At 42.1% G+C, this 20,087-nt stretch overlaps 1 protein-coding gene across 1 annotated transcript; it reads left to right on the plus strand.

Moving 5' to 3' along the window:
• The first annotated feature begins 1,227 nt into the window (after positions 1-1,227).
• On the plus strand, positions 1,228-19,486 carry LOC142217273 (polypeptide N-acetylgalactosaminyltransferase 3-like). Its single transcript, XM_075285466.1, has 9 exons — positions 1,228-1,676; positions 4,000-4,172; positions 4,254-4,403; positions 7,045-7,270; positions 11,768-11,885; positions 13,262-13,462; positions 14,583-14,714; positions 18,779-18,931; positions 19,364-19,486. Exons 1-9 carry the CDS (start codon positions 1,228-1,230, stop codon positions 19,484-19,486), a joined length of 1,725 nt encoding a protein of 574 aa, XP_075141567.1.
• Positions 19,487-20,087: the final 601 nt, after the last annotated feature.

Genomic DNA, 20,087 nt, shown 5'->3' on the forward strand with positions numbered 1-20,087 from the left:
TCGAGCCATTCTGTTTCCCTCGCTGCACGAAACATGTGGAGAGAAGAGTCCTGTAAGCAGCACTTTTCTCTCCACATTTTTCATGTGGAAACCGAGCGGAAACCACACAGATCCCATTAAAGTCTATGGGATCTACGGGTTTTCTTGGGTAACCTCTTTTTATGCAGATTAGGTTTCCATTCGGAGGGGTTCCCAAGCAGACTCGCCGAACATAAACGTATGTGCAAATGAACCAGGCCATAGCTCATATCGTCTGTATATATGTAATACTACTACTCCCATCTTCCATAGACTGTATTGTACAACATAGCTTGTGTCATTTACAAAAATTGACACAGTACTACTACTCCCATCTTCTATATCATTAATAAATATTTTTTATAACAGAGGACCCAGCACTGAACCCTGGGGTATACCATATTGTTTATCACGCCTTTTAACCTGGACTGTAAGCCATGAAGGAGGGGAGGATAAGTAAAGATGTTTATACTTGTTCAGTGTAGATTTAAAGGTCTCCCACTTAACCTCTGTATCACTTTTAGATATTAGCTGCCCCTAGTCTATATCCTGAAGTGTAGCCCTTAACTTGGGAAAATTGTCCTTTTTAAAATATAGCCAAGGTCAATCCAAGGCTTCAACATCAACGCCAACATCAGAAGACAAGGTAAGTGTAACAGCAAAATAAATAGGTATACACAAAGCACACAAGCATAACTATAGTGAATTAAGTAATAGCAGGCACCTGGGACATTGAGAAGAGATCTTATATATCCCCCCTAAACTACTGAATGGTTAATAACAGAGCTACAACATTCATCCTCCGAGCCGTCTTCCTTTCCATTGTACTTGTACATTGCTATAGTTGTTATCTAATAAGAGTTGGGTGCCTTAGTGGCAAAACCCCTTACATTTGACTAAAGGAAAAGCATTACCCAAACAAACCCCATTTTGAGTCAATGTCTATCAAACTTTGGTGGTAGTAGAAGAATGATGGATGGGTCACTGTGTTGAGTCTTCTGAGATATACAGAGACTGTGAGAGATATGTGGAAAGAGCCTAATATAACCAGATATTAGCCATATGCAATAACAGCTCTACTTGTAATGTCAATGAATGTACTTCAGGAATATGTTATCTCTTTTTACAGATCTTCAGCTATAACAGCAGAGATTTAGATGACTTTATACCATAGACAATTGGTTCTGTCTACAAAGTGAGAAAACCATCATGCCCCCCCATCTTCAAAGGCTAATAGTCAGACATTGGAAATATTTCATAGCAATATTCATACTTATAGGATTTCTATTGCATCAAGGAATAAAACCTGATAGACACCTATATACTGGGGATTCACAGATAAAGTTGGTCATCAAAAAGGAAGATGTAATTGCTTATCAAGTGGAAACGCCAAATGTGCAACTCACTGACCAGATGGACAATAGAGAAGATATCCAGTGTGGTTATTACACCAAAGAAGAACTCAAGCCCTACCTTGTCCGGCCTGCGGAGGACCCTAGTAATCCAGGAGCATTTGGTAAACCTTATATAGAGGGCAAACTCAGCCCGGAAGAGAAAAGGGAAAAAGAAGAAGGACAGAAGAAACATCAATTCAACCTATTTGCCAGTGACAGAATCTCACTACACAGAGAAGTGGGGCCTGATAAGAGGGCTCGTGAGTATGTATTCATCTCCTTCATTTCCTGCCTCTAAGATATCACTGGTGCCCAAAGGTTAAGGTTACAGTCACGCAAACCTTGTGCTGTTTGGCACCCAAGGGACGCCCATTTTTATGAATCTGTACAACAAAAAAGTGCGCTCCACAGCTCCTACATATCACTAGTGAATAAGGCTAAATGTGCATGATAAAAGCCTCCCGGTTTAGGCAAACATTCCAGAAACATATAATAAAATTCAGCACAATAAAGTCTTTAAAAATAAAATATAGCTTTTAATTCATATCCATAAAACAAAAAAGAAGAAATCACCAGTTACAAAAGTGGAAAAAATAGTCAAGAGAAAAACTCGCATAATCGTCATGATGGCGTGTGCGATTGTGTAGAGCACCAGAGTGGACGAACCTACGCATTTCGAGGCATATGCCTCTTACTCATTTTTATGGATCCCTTTTTGAAAATTGCAGCATGTAAATTGTAGCTGAGGAATCTGAGGGATGACATTGAGACATTTGTCCAAGACACTTTCTTGTGCCAAACATGCACCTTAAGTACTGATTTTGCCACATTCTGCGATTGGGATGGGAGTCAGGGAAGGCTGAGGTGGGGACTACTTGGTCTGACTGACTTATTAAAACTTGTTTGAAGGGGTTGTCCAGGTAAAATTGGACAACCCTTTTAACTTTTAAATCAGCCGGTGTCCTCCCTGCACCTCCCGATTCTTCTCTGCTGGTGGCTTCTCCCAGGTCTCTTCCTGAGCTCCACTGAAGCGTCTGATTGTCCTCTGCGGTCACGTAGGTCAGGATGAGGCCTGTGATGTCACAGGTAGTGACATTGTATGCTCTTCGCTGATTAGTGGCTTCAGTGGAACTCTGAAAAAGACCCGTTGAGCAGAAGGACTGGAATGTGCCAGGAGGACACTTGCAGGGCCGCACCTCTAATAAGGCGGCACTTTGGAGGGGGCAGCAGCTTTATTTTTTTTACTTTTTTTTTCTAAACTAGCGCAGGAGAGGCCGCTCTGAAAACAAACCAAGCGGCCCTATCCTGCGCTGGTTTAGACTTTTGCATCTGAGCGCAGGAGGCGTCATCACGCTGCCTGGACTGAGATGCAGACGTCTTATTTCCGGGTGAAGTGAAGAGGTGGTGGCAACAGTAGTAGTGGCAAGCTAAGTAGGTAACATACTTAATAAGTCGCTATCTGCTGGAGTATCCCCAGCAGGTATCGGCCTATAACTACCTCCCCGGGCCTACTCATGTCCGCCCCCGGCTTCCCCTTCTGCTAAAGGATGCGGAGGGTGGCCGTAAGCAGGCCGGGGCCCAAGCAGTGAACCCCAACTACAGCTATTATACTTGGGGGTCTTTTGAGACCCTCGAGTATAATAATCAGAGCCCCAGGGGAGGTGAGGGAACATAATAAACAGAGTTACTTACCTCTCCGGCATCCGATGTTAATCCTAGCAGGCTTCAGGCCTGTGTGGTAATGTCAGAGATGTCACATGGTTTGGGATATTACCATGCAGGCACGAAGTCTGTGTTAGCAGTACCATACAGGCCCGAAGCCTGTGCTAGCAGTAACAGGCTGTTACTGCTAGCACAGGCTACTACTGTGGGGCATAATATAGGCTGCAGGTGCCGCTGTGAGATATAATATATATATGTATTTATACACTACCATTTAAAAGTTTGGGGTCACCCAGATAATTTTGTGTTTTCCATGAAAACTCACACCTTTATTTATCAAATGAGTTGCAAAATGAATAGAAATATAGTCAAGACTTTGACAAGATTATAAATAATGTTTTTCATTTGAAATAATTTTCTCCTTCAAACTTTGCTCTCGTCAAAGAATACTCCATTTGAAGTCAATGTTTTTTGGGGGGTTTTCAGCACTTTAATTCCACACCAAATTCCGTGTGAATGCACCCTTAATCAGTATATAGTAGACAGTGAAGTGGGGAGTTCAGGATACAGCTGCAGACTTGTATTCAGTTCTTCTTTGAAACAGCCTGGGAGAAGAGATAAAGGGCGACAGTGGGCAGGAACATGGAGGCGTAACTTGAAGTTTCTGGGCCCCAATGAATAACCTGCAATGAGGCCCCAACCTGGGCTTGCGTCATATAGAATAGTGGTATATTTTGTTGCAGAGAGACCTTTGGGGCCCCTTCAGTGTTCAAGGCCTGGTAGAGACTGCTACTGCTGTGCCGCCTATAGCTACACCCCTGGGCAGGAACTATCTGATAGACAAGAAATTCACAATCACCCTATTATATAAGAATTATACAGAGGTCTGTCCCATGATACTCTAGTTTCTGATTTGTTGCTATAGGTGCAATGAGCAAAAGTTCAAGCGTTGTCCAGCACTGCCCACAACCAGCGTCATAATCGTGTTCCACAATGAAGCCTGGTCCACATTGGTCCGCACGGTATACAGCGTCATGCACACGTCTCCAGCCATTCTACTAACGGAGATTATTTTGGTGGACGATGCCAGTACAGAAGGTAAGCAGCTAAGACTAACATCACGTGACAAAGATTGCACAAGGTTTTACTCAAAAAGTTGTTGTTTTTTTTCACTTGCAGAGAATTTGAAGGGTGACCTGGATAAATACATGGGCCAGTTTCCTATTGTGAAACTGGTCAGGCAGAAAGAAAGGAAAGGTCTCGTATCTGCTCGATTATTAGGAGTTTCTGTAGCAAAAGGAGAAATCCTGACCTTCTTGGATGCACATTGTGAGTATACGGCTAACATGGCCCACAATAACTAAGGCTGAGGCCACACATTGCAGAAAAGTTGTTTTGTTTTTTGTTGAAGATTTATCAGAATGGAGAAGTAGAAGAGATTCATTCGTATTTCCCAATTATTTATAAGCCATTTTGACTGAAAAACTACTGCAAAATTTTCAACAAGAAATGAAGCTTTTCTGCAACATATGTCGTGGTGCAAAAGTTTTGAGAATGAGGTTGAAACCCCACGATCTATTAGTTTAGATGGATAACCATGTCTTGGTGGGTTTGCAGTTGTAGAATACGTTTTTTCCATTTCTGGATGATGCATTGAACAGTGCTCCTTGGGATGCTCAAAGCTTGGGATTTGTTTATATAGCCTAACCCTGCATTAAACTTCTCCACAACTTTATCTCTGACCTGTCTGGTGAGTTCCTTGGTCTTCTTGATGCTGTTTGTTCACTAGTGTTCTATAATAAACCACTGAGGCTTACACTGAACAGGTGTACTTATACTGAGACTAAATGACACACAGGTAGACTCTATTAACTCATTAAGTGACTTCTGAAGGCAGTTGATTGTACTGGATTTTATTTAGGGGTATCAGAATACAGGGGGATGAATACTTTTGCATATCACACTGTTCAGATTTTATTAGATTATAATTTTGAAATCCATGTATCATTTTCAAATTTTACTTCACAATTATCTGTTACTTTGTGCTGGTCTATCACTTAAAATCTCAGTAAAATACATCCAAGTTTGTGACTTTAAGGTGACAAAATGTGAAAAGGTTCAAGGGGTATGAATACTTTTGCACGCCCTTGTTACATTCATGTGCATACCTCCCAACTTTTGAAGAACAGAAAGAGGGACAAAATGTGTGGCGCGGGCAGCGCACCGTGGCAAATTTAACTCCACCCACTTTTATGTTGACTCCCCCCATTTTCAGTAATTTTTCATGTGCCCCTACACAGTATAATCCTCCTACAGTCACCTGTACATTATATGTCCCCACATTATAATGTTCCCCTCCTACTGCCCCACGGTATTAGGTCCCTCTCCTGGTGCCCCTGTTTAAACTGGCGGAAACTAGAGGGGACATGAAACTGGGCAGCTGGAGGGGGACATTAGCAGTGGGGGTAGTTGGAGGAGGATAATAAATTAATGGCAGATGAAGTGGGACATTAAACTGGGGGCAAGTAGAGGCAGACAGGTCCAGCTACCTTCATGGTTTAATGCTCTCTCCAGTGGTCCCCAATTTAATGTCCCTCCAGTTTAAGTGCCCCCTTCATCTTCCCCTTTTTCATGTCCCCCCTCCATCTCTCTTCATTCTGCTTAAAAAAAACAGTGAGACAAAAGGGTTTCCGTTTTTTAAGTGGATTGGGGTTCTGTTTTTCAAGTCCGCAAGTGGACCCAAAGAATGGAAACCCGATCACAGGTGTGAAGCTAGTGTCCCTTGTACACCACATCGATACATCTAAGTCCCCTACCTTTCACCTGCCTATACACATAGTCCAATACAAGGGGGCATTCACACGGAGTAAAGTGACGCTGATTCTGCCGCGAGTTATCATGCATAAATGAATGAATAAAGACTCCCATTGACTTCAATAGGTTCCGTTTCCCACGCTGAACACATTGAAATTAATGGGATTCTTTTTATCAGCGCTGATTGTGCCGCGAGTTATCATGGCAGAATCAGCACCACTTTACTCCATGTGAATACCCCTAATTTCCACATTCCCGCACACTACACATGTACAGCTTCACTTTTTCACTTTAGCCACCTCCCAATATGCAGTCTCGTGTAAAAATCTTTACCCCTCTCCCCTCCCCCACCTACAACATGGGACTGCATGCAGACAGCACTATCCTCTCTGCCTGCTTCAGCTCCATCCTTCAGGCAGTCCCATGAATAAAGCAGCCCAACAATTTATGCAGTCTCATGCATTCTAATAAAAAAAAAAACTATTGGGACTAAATACTGTCACGTCAGCCGCTGACTGCTATTTTCAGCGCTGAAAAAAAAGCGCCTCCCATTGACTTCAATGGGTGCCGCTAGCTTTTTTGCCACTAGCAGAATTTTCTGCTAGCGGAAAAAAAAGCTACCGGAACCCATTGAATTCAATGGAAGGTGTTTTTTTCAACGTGGAAAATTCAGCGCCAAAAAAGACGACATTTTTCCTCCATGTTACTGGAACCTAAGTATCAACATATAGGAAAAAATAGGGAAAGGAAATACTCAGCCACTTCCAGGTGATGCATTAATTCCACCGAACTTCTCCACTTTCAATGTCCCGTGGTTATGCCCAGATATTCAGCTCCTTCGGTTTGGAGCGCCAATAGCTGCATTTTTTGGGATAAAAACGAATCCAGCATTACTCACTTTGTAATGCAGTGGGGGGGAGGAGACGCATCAGAGAGCCAAGGGATCAGGGAAAAGTGAAAACACTCAGGGGCAGAGCGGGACAAGCTCTAAGCTGTCCGGAACGGCGGGACAGGACTACAAAAGTGTGACTGTTCCGCCAAAATCGGGACTGTTGGGAGGTCTGCATGTGTAAGGTGTCTAGAGTCGGGCTATGGGGAGATGCTGCAGGCTCTTATTAGGCCATACATGATGTATAATTTTGCTGTTTGTTTATAGGTGAATGTTACAATGGATGGCTGGAACCACTGCTTGCAAGGATCGCTGAGAAGCCTGACGTAATCGTCTGCCCCATCATTACTCAAATTGACCAAAACACTTTCAGAATAAAGGATCCATCTGGGCTTGATCAGTTCCGTGGGGTGTTTGATTGGACCTTAGTATTTACATGGGACAAAGTTCCTAAATCAGCAAAGGAAAGGCCAAATGGGACCTCCCCGATACAGTAAGAAATCAGATACATTACCTTCATAGGATACAATATAAGACTTTCCATTTGTATCCGTCTTGTATAGACTTTAATGTAAAAAAAAGTAAAAATAGGGAAACCTTCCCTTCTGTCTGGGGTTCATTTATGACAGAAAAAATAGCAACACAGTCTAAACCGTCTTCTCTATCAAAATACAGAAATCTGCCAGTAAAGAGCCCAGTGAACTAATGGCATTGAAGGTCCATTGAGATCGGTGTGCTTTTTAATGGATATCATTTTCCATATTCCTTGAAGGGGGAGTCCAAAATTAGAAACCATGGCTGCCTTCTTTCAAAAAGACCTCCACTTCCTCTTTGCAGGAAGTGACATCATGTCCTCTGGTCACATGGCCATGCTGCAACTCAGTCTCTTTGATTTGAATGTGACTAACAGATATGATGTCACTTCCTGAGCAGAGGAAGTGGAGCTCTTTCTGAAAGAAGGCAGCCAGGTTTTTGTAAAGACCCCCACCTGGCTATTATCACAGAAACCTCTAGTGAAAAGGACTGTCCCTGGTGTCACACTGACTTGTGACAAAGACATTGTGTGGCGCAAGCTCTGTTACCATTATCAGGAAATGTAGCATTAAACATGTCACTTTCTAGAAAATTTTAGAGATGTGACTGTGGAAATTTTCGGTCATTTGTTCAGAAGAGCGTTTGTAAAGTCGAACATTGATATTAGACAGGTGGACTCACAATCTATGCTCTCCCTCATCAGAAAAGACGGGGTTGAGGTGAGATTTTGGTGCAGCCAGTAAAGTTCCTCCACACCAATCTTCCCCAACTATGACTATATACACCTTGCGTTGTGCACTGGGGCACAGTCATGCTGGAACAGGAAAGAAGGATTCCCCAAATTTACACTACACTGTTGGAAGCAACAGTTGCTTGCTAAAATGCTTTGGTCTGCTGAAGTCTTAAAGGGATTATCTGGGATAAAATGATACTTTAACAATGAACTAAACACTCTGCCCCCGCCTACTTAGTTTATCAAAAATGTATATTTACCCAGATTAACCGGGAAGGAAGGGGGAATGGAGGGGGTCCAAACCAGGCACATTTTCTGATTTTCCAATTTACACTTCCGTGGTTCCAGAAATGGAACGTCACCAACACTACCACCAGTCCATCATGCTTACCTGTCTTCATGTCCTGATCTTCTGTGCACAAAACATCACTTCTGTCACTTCCTTCTACCAGCACCTGCGCAAAAAATCCAGAGTACCGGCACTCGGGCTCTATTGCGTAGAACGTCGTAAAGCGGAGAAGGTCTACAGCAAGTGATCTCTCATGCCCACAAAATCAGGTAAGTATGATGGGGTGGGGGGTGGGTGCTAAGTTAATTAGGTAGATAGGGCTGGTAGTCCATTGGCTACCTAGAGAACCAGGGATGGGGTGTGAGGGAGAGGGAGAAAGTGAGAGGGGGAGCTGAGTAAAGAGCAATGCATCATGGTAGTTGTAGGTAGAGATGAGCAAACAGTGAAATATTCGAGATTCGTTTCAAGTAGATCCTCAATATTCGACTACTCGATCGAATATCGAATCCCATTATAGTCTATGGGAAAAAATGCTCATTTCAGGGGAAACTACTATTCGACTAAAGGAGAGTCACCAAGTCCATGAATAGCAGGAGGAGAATGTTTAGGAGGAGCGCTGTGTAGTTAAAGCGCACAGACCTCATTATAGTCTATGGGGTCCATGCGCTTTAACTGCACAGCACTTGCAGTTGCGCTGATAAAAAGTAAGATCCCTCGTAACCACAAGCTGCCAGCTCTCCTGACTAGCAAAGACGAGCCTATGGCAAATCAACGCTGGGTCTGCAGCAGGCTTGTCCTTGCTAGTCGGGAGAGCTGGCAGCTTGCTGTTACGAGGGAGCTGACTTTTTCTCATAAGAATGCATTGACCAGTGTTGATTGGCCAGTGTACAGCATTTGGGCCAATCAACGCTGGGTCTGCTGGAGGCTCGTCTGTGAGGAGGCGGGGTCTAAGATCGGACCACAATGGAGACTGCTGTGGTCTGATCTTAGACTCCGCCTCCTCACAGACGAGCCTCTGGCAGAACCAGTGTTGATTGGCCGAATGCTGTAAACTGGCCAATCAACGCTGGTCAATGCATTCCTATGAGAAAAAGTAAGCTCCCTCGTAACAGCAAGCTGCCAGCTCTCCTGACTAGCAAGGACGAGCCTGTTGTAGAATCGAATATTTACTGCGAATAGCTAGTAGTATTTGATCGAGTACGAATATTTCAAATACCGTAGTATTCGATCGAATACCTACTTGATCGAATACTACTCGCTCATCTCTAGTTGTAGAATATAAGAACAGGAAGCCACACATGTAAGCAAGTACAGAGACTGCCAGGAGCTCATAGAGAAACTCACAGATCGCTCAAAACACAGCTCAACCAATTAATAGCACCAACAGACCTTTTTTATTATTATTTTTTTTTTAAGTTTTTATGCCTGGAAAACCCCTTTAAGATCTCCCTTCACTGCAGCTAAGCTACTGGCCTACTTAATGGCTGGAGTCTAAGACACTGGATTTGTACCTACAGGCTCCTGAGATGTAAACCTGGCACTACCACACAAAGTTATTCCCACATATACTCCATCAAGTTCCCTATGTATAATACAATACCTTGCTATTCCCAGCACTATACATGGTATAGATTACAATAGTATATAGCATTATATACAGTGGGGCAAAAAAGTATTTAGTCAGTCACCAATAGTGCAAGTTCCACCACTTAAAAAGATGAGAGGCGTCTGTAATTTACATCATAGGTAGACCTCAACTATGAGAGACAAAATGAGAAAACAAATCCAGAAAATCACATTGTCTGATTTTGTAAGAATTTATTTGCAAATTATGGTGGAAAATAAGTATTTGGTCACCTACAAACAATCCAGATTTCTGGCTCTCACAGACCTGTAACTTCTTCTTTAAGAGTCTCCTCTTTCCTCCACTCATTACCTGTAGTAATAGCACCTGTTTAAACTTGTTATCAGTATAAAAAGACACCTGTGCACACCCTCAAACAGTCAGACTCCAAACTCCACTATGGTGAAGACCAAAGAGCTGTCAAAGGACACCAGAAACAAAATGGTAGCCCTGCACCAGGCTGGGAAGACTGAATCTGCAATAGGCAACCAGCTTGGATTGAAGAAATCAACTGTGGGAGCAATAATTAGAAAATGGAAAACATACAAGACCACTGATAATATCCCTCGATCTGGGGCTCCACGCAAAATCTCACCCCGTTGGGTCAAAATGATCACAAGAACGGTGAGCAAAAATCCCAGAACCACGCGGGGGGACCTAGTAAATGAACTGCAGAGAGCTGGGAGCAATGTAACAAAGCCTACCATCAGTAACACACTACGCCGCCAGGGACTCAGATCCTGTAGTGCCAGACGTGTCCCACTGCTTAAGCCAGTACATGTCCAGGCCCGTCTGAAGTTTGCTAGAGAGCATTTGGATGATCCAGAAGAGTATTGGGAGAATGTCCTATGGTCTGATGAAACCAAACTGGAACTGTTTGGTAGAAACACAACTTTTCGTGTTTGGAGGAAAAAGAATACGGAGTTGCATCCATCAAACACCATACCTACTGTAAAGCATGGGGGTGGAAACATCATGCTTTGGGGCTGTTTCTCTGCAAAGGGGCCATCAGCAAGGGCATTGATGATGAAACGTGGCTGGGTCTTTCAACATGACAATGGTCCAAAGCACACCGCCAGGGCAACGAAGGAGTGGCTTTGTAAGAAGCATTTCAAGGTCCTGGAGTAGCCTAGCCAGTCTCCAGATCTCAACCCTATAGAAAACCTTTGGAGGGAGTTGAAAGTCCATGTTGCCAAGCGACAGCCCCAAAACATCACTGCTCTAGAGGAGATCTGCATGGAGGAATGGGCCAACATACCAACAACAGTGTGTGCCAACCTTGTGAAGACTTACAGAAAACGTTTGACCTCTGTCATTGCCAACAAAGGATATATAACAAAGTATTGAGATGAAATTTTGTTACTGACCAAATACTAATTTTCCACCATAATTTGCAAATAAATTCTTACAAAATCAGACAATGTGATTTTCTGGATTTGTTTTCTCATTTTGTCTCTCATAGTTGAGGTCGACCTATGATGTAAATTACAGACGCCTCTCATCTTTTTAAGTGGTGGAACTTGCACTATTGGTGACTGACTAAATACTTTTTTGCCCCACTGTAGATATCATCTACATCATGAGTGGAAAAAATGGCAGCACTCTAACATTTAGAAAAAGTGTGGGTTTATTCTAACCCACACTTTTTCTAAATGTTGGAGTGCTGCCATTTTTTCCACTTCTTATGTAAAGTTGAAGATTAGCCATCTTCTGGTTTGGCTTTGCACCTGGTTTGTATGCTGTGCTGCTTCTGCATTTTCTTCTACTATCATCGACATCAGAGATCATAAGACTCTGCTCTCTCAAACAGGACACCGACCATAGCTGGAGGTCTCTTCTCAGTTTCCAAGCAGTACTTTGAGTATATTGGAAGTTATGATGATGAAATGGAAATATGGGGAGGTGAGAATCTAGAAATGTCCTTTAGGGTAAGTAAATACATATAGTGTTATAATGCTGGTGATGGTGAATTGTGTATCTACAGCAGGGGTGCTCACAATTTGTCATCATGTGAGCTACTTTATAACATGCCCAAGTCGAAAGATCTACTACCCACTTCTTGTGGGTGGGGCCGGGGAAGGGCGTGTCTATGGGCGGGGCATGTGGGACTCCCATTGACTTCAATTACATTTTTTTATACATGTAAAAAAACGTGTCAAAATACACATGTAAAATGTCATTGAAGTCAATGGGAGTCTTATTTTTTACACATATATTTTTTACACATGTATGTTGCCAAAATACACGTGTTTACTACGTGTGAACGGGCCCTTAGGCTGCTTTTTTGTTGCAGATTTTGCTGTGTTTTATTTTTCAGCCAAAGCCAAGAATAGCTACAAAAGTAATAGGAAATACAGTATATAGGAAGTTCTTATACTGTACTTCTACCTTCCACTCAATCCACTCCTGGCTTTGGTTCAAAAAGCTGCCACAAAATCTACAACAAAAAAGCTGCGTTAACGCAACGTGAGGCTTCAGCCTAAGGCTAAGGCCCCACAATGCAGAAACGCAGCTTTTTTTGTTGCATATTTTGTTATGGTTTTTTAAGCCAAAGCCAGGAGTGGCTACAAATGGAATCGGAAATACGATTTATATAGTATATAGAAATCTCTTATATTTCTAACTTCTGCTCAATCTATTCTTGGCTTTAGCTCAAAAAACTGCAACAAAAAAAGCAGCGTTTCCACAAAGTGGGGCCCCAGCCTAAGGCCGGGGCCCCATGGGCCAGAAACGCCATGATTTTTGGTAAAAATAGGGGCGTTTTACAGTACTTGCAAAATGGCTGGGATTCATGCGAAACCCACACCCACTTTGAAAAGCATGCAGCTGCCACAGGCCCCGGGACATTAGGGGGCCCGGCGACAGCCGCTACCGCTGCGTTTCTTTTGTTTTTTTTTAATAGGCCATTACCGGCTGGAGTTAGTGCGGGGGGGGGGGGGGAGGGGTTTGGTCGGGGTCTTCAGCGTCGATTGGGGGAGGGGGCCCCATGTCAAAGGTTCGCCACGGGACCCCACCATTCCTAGTTACGCCACTGATGTCAATTATATCTACAGAAACTTTCCCATAGATATAATTGTAACAGAAAGTCCGCGGAGGACTACGTGTAGCACTGTTTTTGTGTGAAGCTAATTTCTAAGCATGTGCAGCCCCTTTATGCATGGCATAAGGTGACTCTATAAATATATATGTGCCTTATCTTGTGGAGAAAGACACTCTACACATAGTTACTCTGATTAATTATTGTTAATATTAATACTATTATTTCTTCTATATATTTCATTCTAAATAATATTTTAATCGATAGGTGTGGCAGTGCGGTGGGCAACTGGAGATCTTACCATGTTCTGTTGTTGGTCATGTATTTCGCAAGAAGAGTCCATATATATTTCCTAAATCATATCGGGAAGTCACCTGGAACCTGGTCCGCCTAGCTGAAGTGTGGATGGACGACTATAAAGAGCTGTTTTACAGGAGAAGACCAGAGGCAGCATATCTTGCTAAAAAGGTACCATATAAAAGAAGCAATTCCCATGGGAAGGGAAGTCAAAAAGTCCACTGCTTGTTATGACTTTAAAGGTGATGTGTGACTAAAAATGGCCAAGTATTTTATGTTATATATTATATTATGTATATATTTTACACCTAATTAATATCCCAAACAACACATAACTAATATATACTAATATATAGAAGTATAACCAGCTCTGCTCTAACTGTATATACTAATATATAGAAGTATAACCAGCTCTGCTCTAACTGTATATACTAATATATAGAAGTATAACCAGCTCTGCTCTAACTGTATATACTAATATATAGAAGTATAACCAGCTCTGCTGTAACTGTATATACTAATATATAGAAGTATAACCAGCTCTGCTCTAACTGTATATACTAATATATAGAAGTATAACCAGCTCTGTTCTAACTGTATATACTAATATATAGAAGTATAACCAGCTCTGCTCTAACTGTTGCGATAAGGTGGCAGACAGAGCGCTGGAGTCCAGATATATCAGCCCCAGGTTTCTGACATATGTGTGGTCCAGGACGGATCTGGAGTAGGCCTCAGCCCAGGTGTAGATCCTTGGTTCATTAGTGGGCCGGAAAATGGCTGCAGATCCTGCATTCCCGGGCAATTCCATGGGGTGAAAGGAGGTGTATGGTTCTGTCCTGTAACCTTGAGTCCCGTGAGACAATATTGCAGTGTTTTGTTCAGGAGGCTGGTAGTGAGCCACATGTATAGTTAGGTTATCTGTTCTATTTAGTTAGTTGCTCAGACGAGGAGGGTTCTTTTATTTTGTTTTTGCCTGATGTTAAGGCTGTATTTTGTTTTGCTCATTTTGTGCCTGAAGACAAGCTTTATTTATTTTCCATTTTTTTTCTAAATAAACCAGTTTACTGCACATTTTGTGTCCCTGTTTTGACTGCACCACTGTATCTACCGAGCTAACTCCACCACACTATATATCACAATAATATATAAAAGTATAACTCTGCTCTGTTTGTATACGAATATATAGAAGTATGTCCAGCTCTGCTCTAACTGTATATTACACAAATATATAGTTTTATGTTTTCAATTGCATTAACATTATCATAATTACATTTTAAAATTTTTGCAGAAGTCTTACGGAGATTTATCTAAGAGATTCAATGTCCGTCAAAGCCTTCAGTGCCAGAACTTTTCCTGGTATCTTAAACATATATATCCTGAAGCACATGTACCAGATACACAGCCAGCTTTATATGGAAACGTAAGTGGAATTCCACATGTATATACTTAAAGGTTGCTAAAATTTTCATTATAAGTGGCTTCACACACTGGGCTTTAAATAAAAAATAAAAAAACACTGCAATTTTTATCCAGTCTTTGTAGGCAAATGCAGAAGTAGATCCAGCTTTTTCCCTTCTACTTTCCCTTGAATTAACTTGTGACTTGACTTAAAATAACTGTAGTTATTTTTTTTTCAAAAATGTTGTATGTGAAAACACCCTATATCATACATCTAGTTAGTGTTATATTTCTAGCAGGGGAGTAACTACCAGGGTAGCTGCAGTAGCGGCTGCCACAGGGCCCAGGACATTAGGGGGCCTGGCAACAGCCGCCACCGCTGAATTTTTTTAACAAGCCGTTACTGGCTGGAGTCACTCCAGCCGGTAACAGACCCTATTTACTTGCTGATCCTGGCAGGAGCCAAGATCGGTAAGTCACGCCGTGGGCCCCACAAGCACTATTATTATACTCAGGGGTCTGAAAAGATGATCAGAGGCCCAGGAGAAGTAAAGGAACATAAAAAACAGTGTTACTTACCTCTCCTGGCTCCGGAAGGTCAGGCCTACTTCAGTGACGTCCCTGACATCACATGACCGGAGCCTGCATCCTTGTATGTCACGACGCAGGCCCCCGAATCACATGACATCCTGGACGTCATTGAAGATGGCTGCCATCAGCGGGGAGTGCTGCGGAGCCAGGGATAGGTAAGTTACAGTGTTTTCTGTTTGTATCCCCCTGTTGGGCCTCCGATTATTATACTCTGGGGTCTGAAAAGACACCAGAGTATAATAATAGTTCATGGGTGTCTACAATGGAGCATAATACTGGGTGAAGAGGCCACTATAGGGCATAATACTGTGTGCAGGGGCCACTATGGGGCATAATACTGTGTGCAGGGGACACTATGGGGCATAATACTGTGTGCAGGGGACACTATGGGGCATAATACTGTGTGCAGGGGACACTATGGGGCATAATACGGTGTTCAGGGGCCACTATGGGGCATAATACTGTGTGCAGGAGCCACTATGGTGCATAAAAGTGCACGCAGAAATGTGTGTAGGGGGTTGTCGGTCGAAGTCTTTGGCGTTGGTCGGCGGGGGGGTTACATGTAAAAAGTTCACCATGGGCCCCCGCCATTCCTTGTTACGCCACTGATTTCTAGCTAATGTCATCTTTAGGCTGTCTTCACGTCTCCCTTGGATTAGTGCTTCCACAATAGGAACATAAAAACTGCAGTCCTAACGGGGATGGATCCATCATCATTGAGGCTGTGAACAGATACCAGCCCTTCCCCTTCGCATTCACTCTGTCCCTCCTCCCTTCACTCACTCTCTTCACTCACTGAGATACATAGTCTTGCATTTAAATGAAATCTATGGATGGAACCCCCCTAGTACCAAGTAGTAAACAGCAAATTAGTTAGAAAGGAGACACCTAGTGGAAGGAAATTTAAAAAGGCAGAAAACAGCAACATTTTTTTCTTTTTTTTTTTTAAATAAAAGTCCATTTCTAAGACTTACAATTTCAGATAGTAAATGATGCTGACTACTGTAAATCTGTTTTGTAATGTTATGATGTTTCATGACCTTTTTCAGATATATAATTCGGGGGCTAAAAAGTGTTTGATCGATGACAGTCACTCTAATTTTGGGGGTGTAGCATTGACACTGGTAGATTGTAATGAATACGAAGCAAATCAGGTAAGTAAGCACTATGACCAATATATCATCTTCTCATCTGCCTTTGTGAATTCATCTGTTTAAAGAGGATCTGCTATCAGACTATAATATGGTGTCCTATGTAAGGACAACATAGTATGAGGAAAGTTGGGTAATAAGGATTCGGAACTATTAAAGAAAAGACCGGACACATAGTTATGGGTCTGGAGCATTCATGAGCAATTCCTCCATCGCTTCTTGCTGTCCATTGATCTCCAGTGATGAGGTGTAAAATAAATAAATAAATAAATAAAAATAGCCTACTCATCTGTCCCTCGCACACTGCTGTCCACTGTCAGTTTCCATTCAGTCTTGTGCCGACGCATTCTTTCTAGGAATCCTACGACTCATGTGACCATAAAGACCGATTAGGTACAAGATTTCCAGAAATGAGGCTCTGCCATGAAACCGAATAGAAACAGTTGGGGGACAACGGGGTGCTGGGGACAGGTGAGTATACTTTTTTTTTTACGCCTCCCTGGTGGCCACCACAGTTATCACTCCAGTTTACCTCTTTTAAGGGGATGTCTGGGCCAATTTTTTTTATGGCCAATTCACTGGTCCTCCTCATACAGTGTTCTTTTCACTGGTCCCTCATACTTGTAAGGAGAACAGTGATGGGACCATTACATTGTGTGGGAGCAGTGATGGGAGCTGACATTCTGTGGAGGGGACATTAAACTGTTCAATACATAGTAAAGGGTTTGTCCAGGGTTAATCTTTTTTACAGTCTATGCTCAGGATAGGCCATACATGCCTTATCAGTAGGAGCTGACACATGGCCCCATCAGCTATACAGACCCACTTCTGACCCCCACAATGCAGGCCTAGAAGCAGAAAGCTCCATACGCTGTTTAGTCGCCCAGCACCTTCACTGCAGCTCAGCTTCCACTGACTTCAATAAGTTTCCAGATGCAGTGAAGGTGCCTGCTGATAGACAGTGAACGGAGCTTTCTGCTTCTGGCCCTGTTTTGTGTACAGGACTGATGCCAGAAGTGATCCAAGGGCTGGGTATCGGCCCTGTACAGATTAGGTATCTCTGGCTTATCATGAGGATAAACCATAACAAATTATGCCTGGATGACCCCTTTAATTTAAACCCCCCCCCCCCCCAATGCCTGACACTTTAAAGATGTTGTCCAGTATAATTTTTTATCTTTTTTATAATTAGTCCAAGGTAGTTGAACCCATCCCATCCCCAAAAAAACATCTAAAAACATTCTAAACATACTGTAAGCCAATGGCTGGTAAAGTGCTGGATGAGGTGTACATCTCACCCAGACTGCTCAGATAGGTGAGATGAGAAAAATCCAGAAGAGTTTGTTCTCAGTGGATAACTTTGTCTGCTGAGCACTTTGCTGATAAATCCCGGTCGGTTATCTCTCTGTGTAAACACACTGCTAACACTGAGTCCATTGTGTACAAGCATCTGCATATTATCTGATCTGCATAAGTATTCTGTGTCCTGTTCGGCCAGAGGGAACAGGGCGAAGATAAAGTGAGAAGCAGACACTGCAGGCAGACTGATGAAAGACTGAGATGGGAAAACCCCTTTAATCCAAATTGGCAGTTTCCTAATTTTAAACATGCTGGGAAAAAGAAAATCTAATCTGTCACAGAATTCTCAAAAAACGAGAGCTATGATGGTAGCCAGAAGTCAACAGACTTCTCCTCAAGTGGAGCTGAGGAGGATTGAGCTAGCGGCTCTTAGAGCAGCCGAAACACCGGAGCAGGTGGATCATCGACGCCAACAACATGCTCATTATATGGCGTCCCAGCGAGCTGCTGAGATGCCGGAACAATCACAGGCATGGATCAAGGAACAAGTTCAGCGGCAGGCCAACTTGAGAGCTATCGAAACGCTGGAGCAGGCGAACCATTGACAGAAGAAATTTGTTGAATATAGGTGGATCATCGATGTCAACAACTTGCAGACAAAGTCGTGGGCAGAAGCTAGTGTTTTATACATCTATAGGCCTAGGAGCCCTGACAGTGTCATAAACTATGTTTTTAGATATATAAGCTTAGGAATGCTGACAGTGTTATAACTATATTTTAAGCCAATTTAAACCGTGGTTCCAACCGGACTTGTTTGATCTGAAACCAATCTTAGGACTGAGTCACCCAAACCCGAAACAAAATGAATCTTGAGGAGTTTATCCATTTCGAGTATCCACCTGTTAACACTGGGTGTAGCTGAAATTAAAAACATAATCTAATAATGAGAGGGGGTACAAACTTTTGGCCATATAATGTAATTCATTACTAGTTATTTTTATCAGTCACTGTCTAATAATAGTTCATGTCTTCTTTACAATTATAGTATTTTGAGTTTTCCAAAAGGCAAGAAATTGTACATCATCTATATAAAGAACTGTGTCTGCGGGCGAGCTCTGGACCACTAAAATTGTCAGTATGCAATAAGAGATTGGAAGGCTCACATGTACTACCTGAGGAAAAGTGGGACTTTCAAAAGGTATGTATGTTATTCACAGTCTCAACTTATGAGTTCAAGAAATGTGTCAGAAGCTTTACAATTGAAGGTGCATTATACAATGGGGTCCGTGGGGTCCTGCTGTGGATGTAGGCTTGCTCCATTCCTTCACGTCATCCTAGACAGACTGAATGATATTGATATCAGGGCTATATCATAGGGACCATATCATCACTTCCAGGGCTTCTTCTCCAAAGGACCAAGGTCACCCCAACTATTAAAGACATTTACATTTCTCTTTTCTTCATTCACTTAATTTTGTTAATTGATAATAATAAACTATTAACACTTCAATTTCTACTTACTGCGCAGAATTTTTTTTTACACTGTAAAATATTTGCACAGTATATATATATATATATATATATATATATATATATGTCATGTTCTTATATCTTAATATATTTTTTGTAGGATGGAGTTGTGTTCAGTGCTGCATATAATATGTGTATGGCAGAGAATAAATTGCATCTCCACCTTGCACCCTGCAACCGAACCGATCCTTTTCAAAAATGGATATTTCGACAAGAAATGTAAGAGATAAAAAAAATCTTCTCATGAAAATAATGTAACAGATTATTCATGTGTAAATGACTGTAATGGCAAAAAAAAAATAAACTACTAAGAGTAATGTGAAAATTCTACAAACTATTATTATTATACATGTAAATAATAAATGAACCCATAATGTTAAGATTATATTTTTCCAGAGGTTTTTATATAAAACTTGAACCTAAAATGAATCTGTCAGGTGCTCTGAGAAATGGATATGATAACAGATGGGCGACTAGTCATCCCGACTATTCCAAACTGTTCAGTTTTTAACAAAACCAAAAAGATGGCGCTTCATCTCAGACGATCAAGAACAACTACCGGTATGAGAAAATGGCCGCCGCCACGTGATTGTGCAGGAAATACAGAAGAGACGCATGTGTATGACTCAGACACTCTCTGTGGCATTGTAGCCTCTCAGCCAATACTCAGTGGTAGGTTGACCTTACAGGGCTGAGGTCATATTGACTATAAAAGCTTCTGCTCTCACTATCAGCCTTTAGTTGTTACAATGATGGACATGCAAATAGATCTATGATCCGTCTCCTAGCAAAGTTCAGAAAACGCAATATGAATTCCAGTAATA

This window comes from Leptodactylus fuscus, chromosome 8 (assembly GCF_031893055.1).
Source record: "Leptodactylus fuscus isolate aLepFus1 chromosome 8, aLepFus1.hap2, whole genome shotgun sequence".
In the NCBI taxonomy this organism is placed as follows: domain Eukaryota; kingdom Metazoa; phylum Chordata; class Amphibia; order Anura; family Leptodactylidae; genus Leptodactylus; species Leptodactylus fuscus.

What these genes read in the sequence shown, in the direction of transcription:
- LOC142217273 (XM_075285466.1), top strand. Translation starts at nt 1,228, where the DNA reads ATGCCCCCCCATCTTCAAAGGCTAATAGTCAGACATTGGAAATATTTC. An exon ending in CAGCATATCTTGCTAAAAAG is followed by an intron (nt 13,463 to 14,582) that starts GTACCATATAAA and finishes AAATTTTTGCAG; the next exon opens with AAGTCTTACGGAGATTTATC. An exon ending in AGCCAGCTTTATATGGAAAC is followed by an intron (nt 14,715 to 18,778) that starts GTAAGTGGAATT and finishes TTACAATTATAG; the next exon opens with TATTTTGAGTTTTCCAAAAG.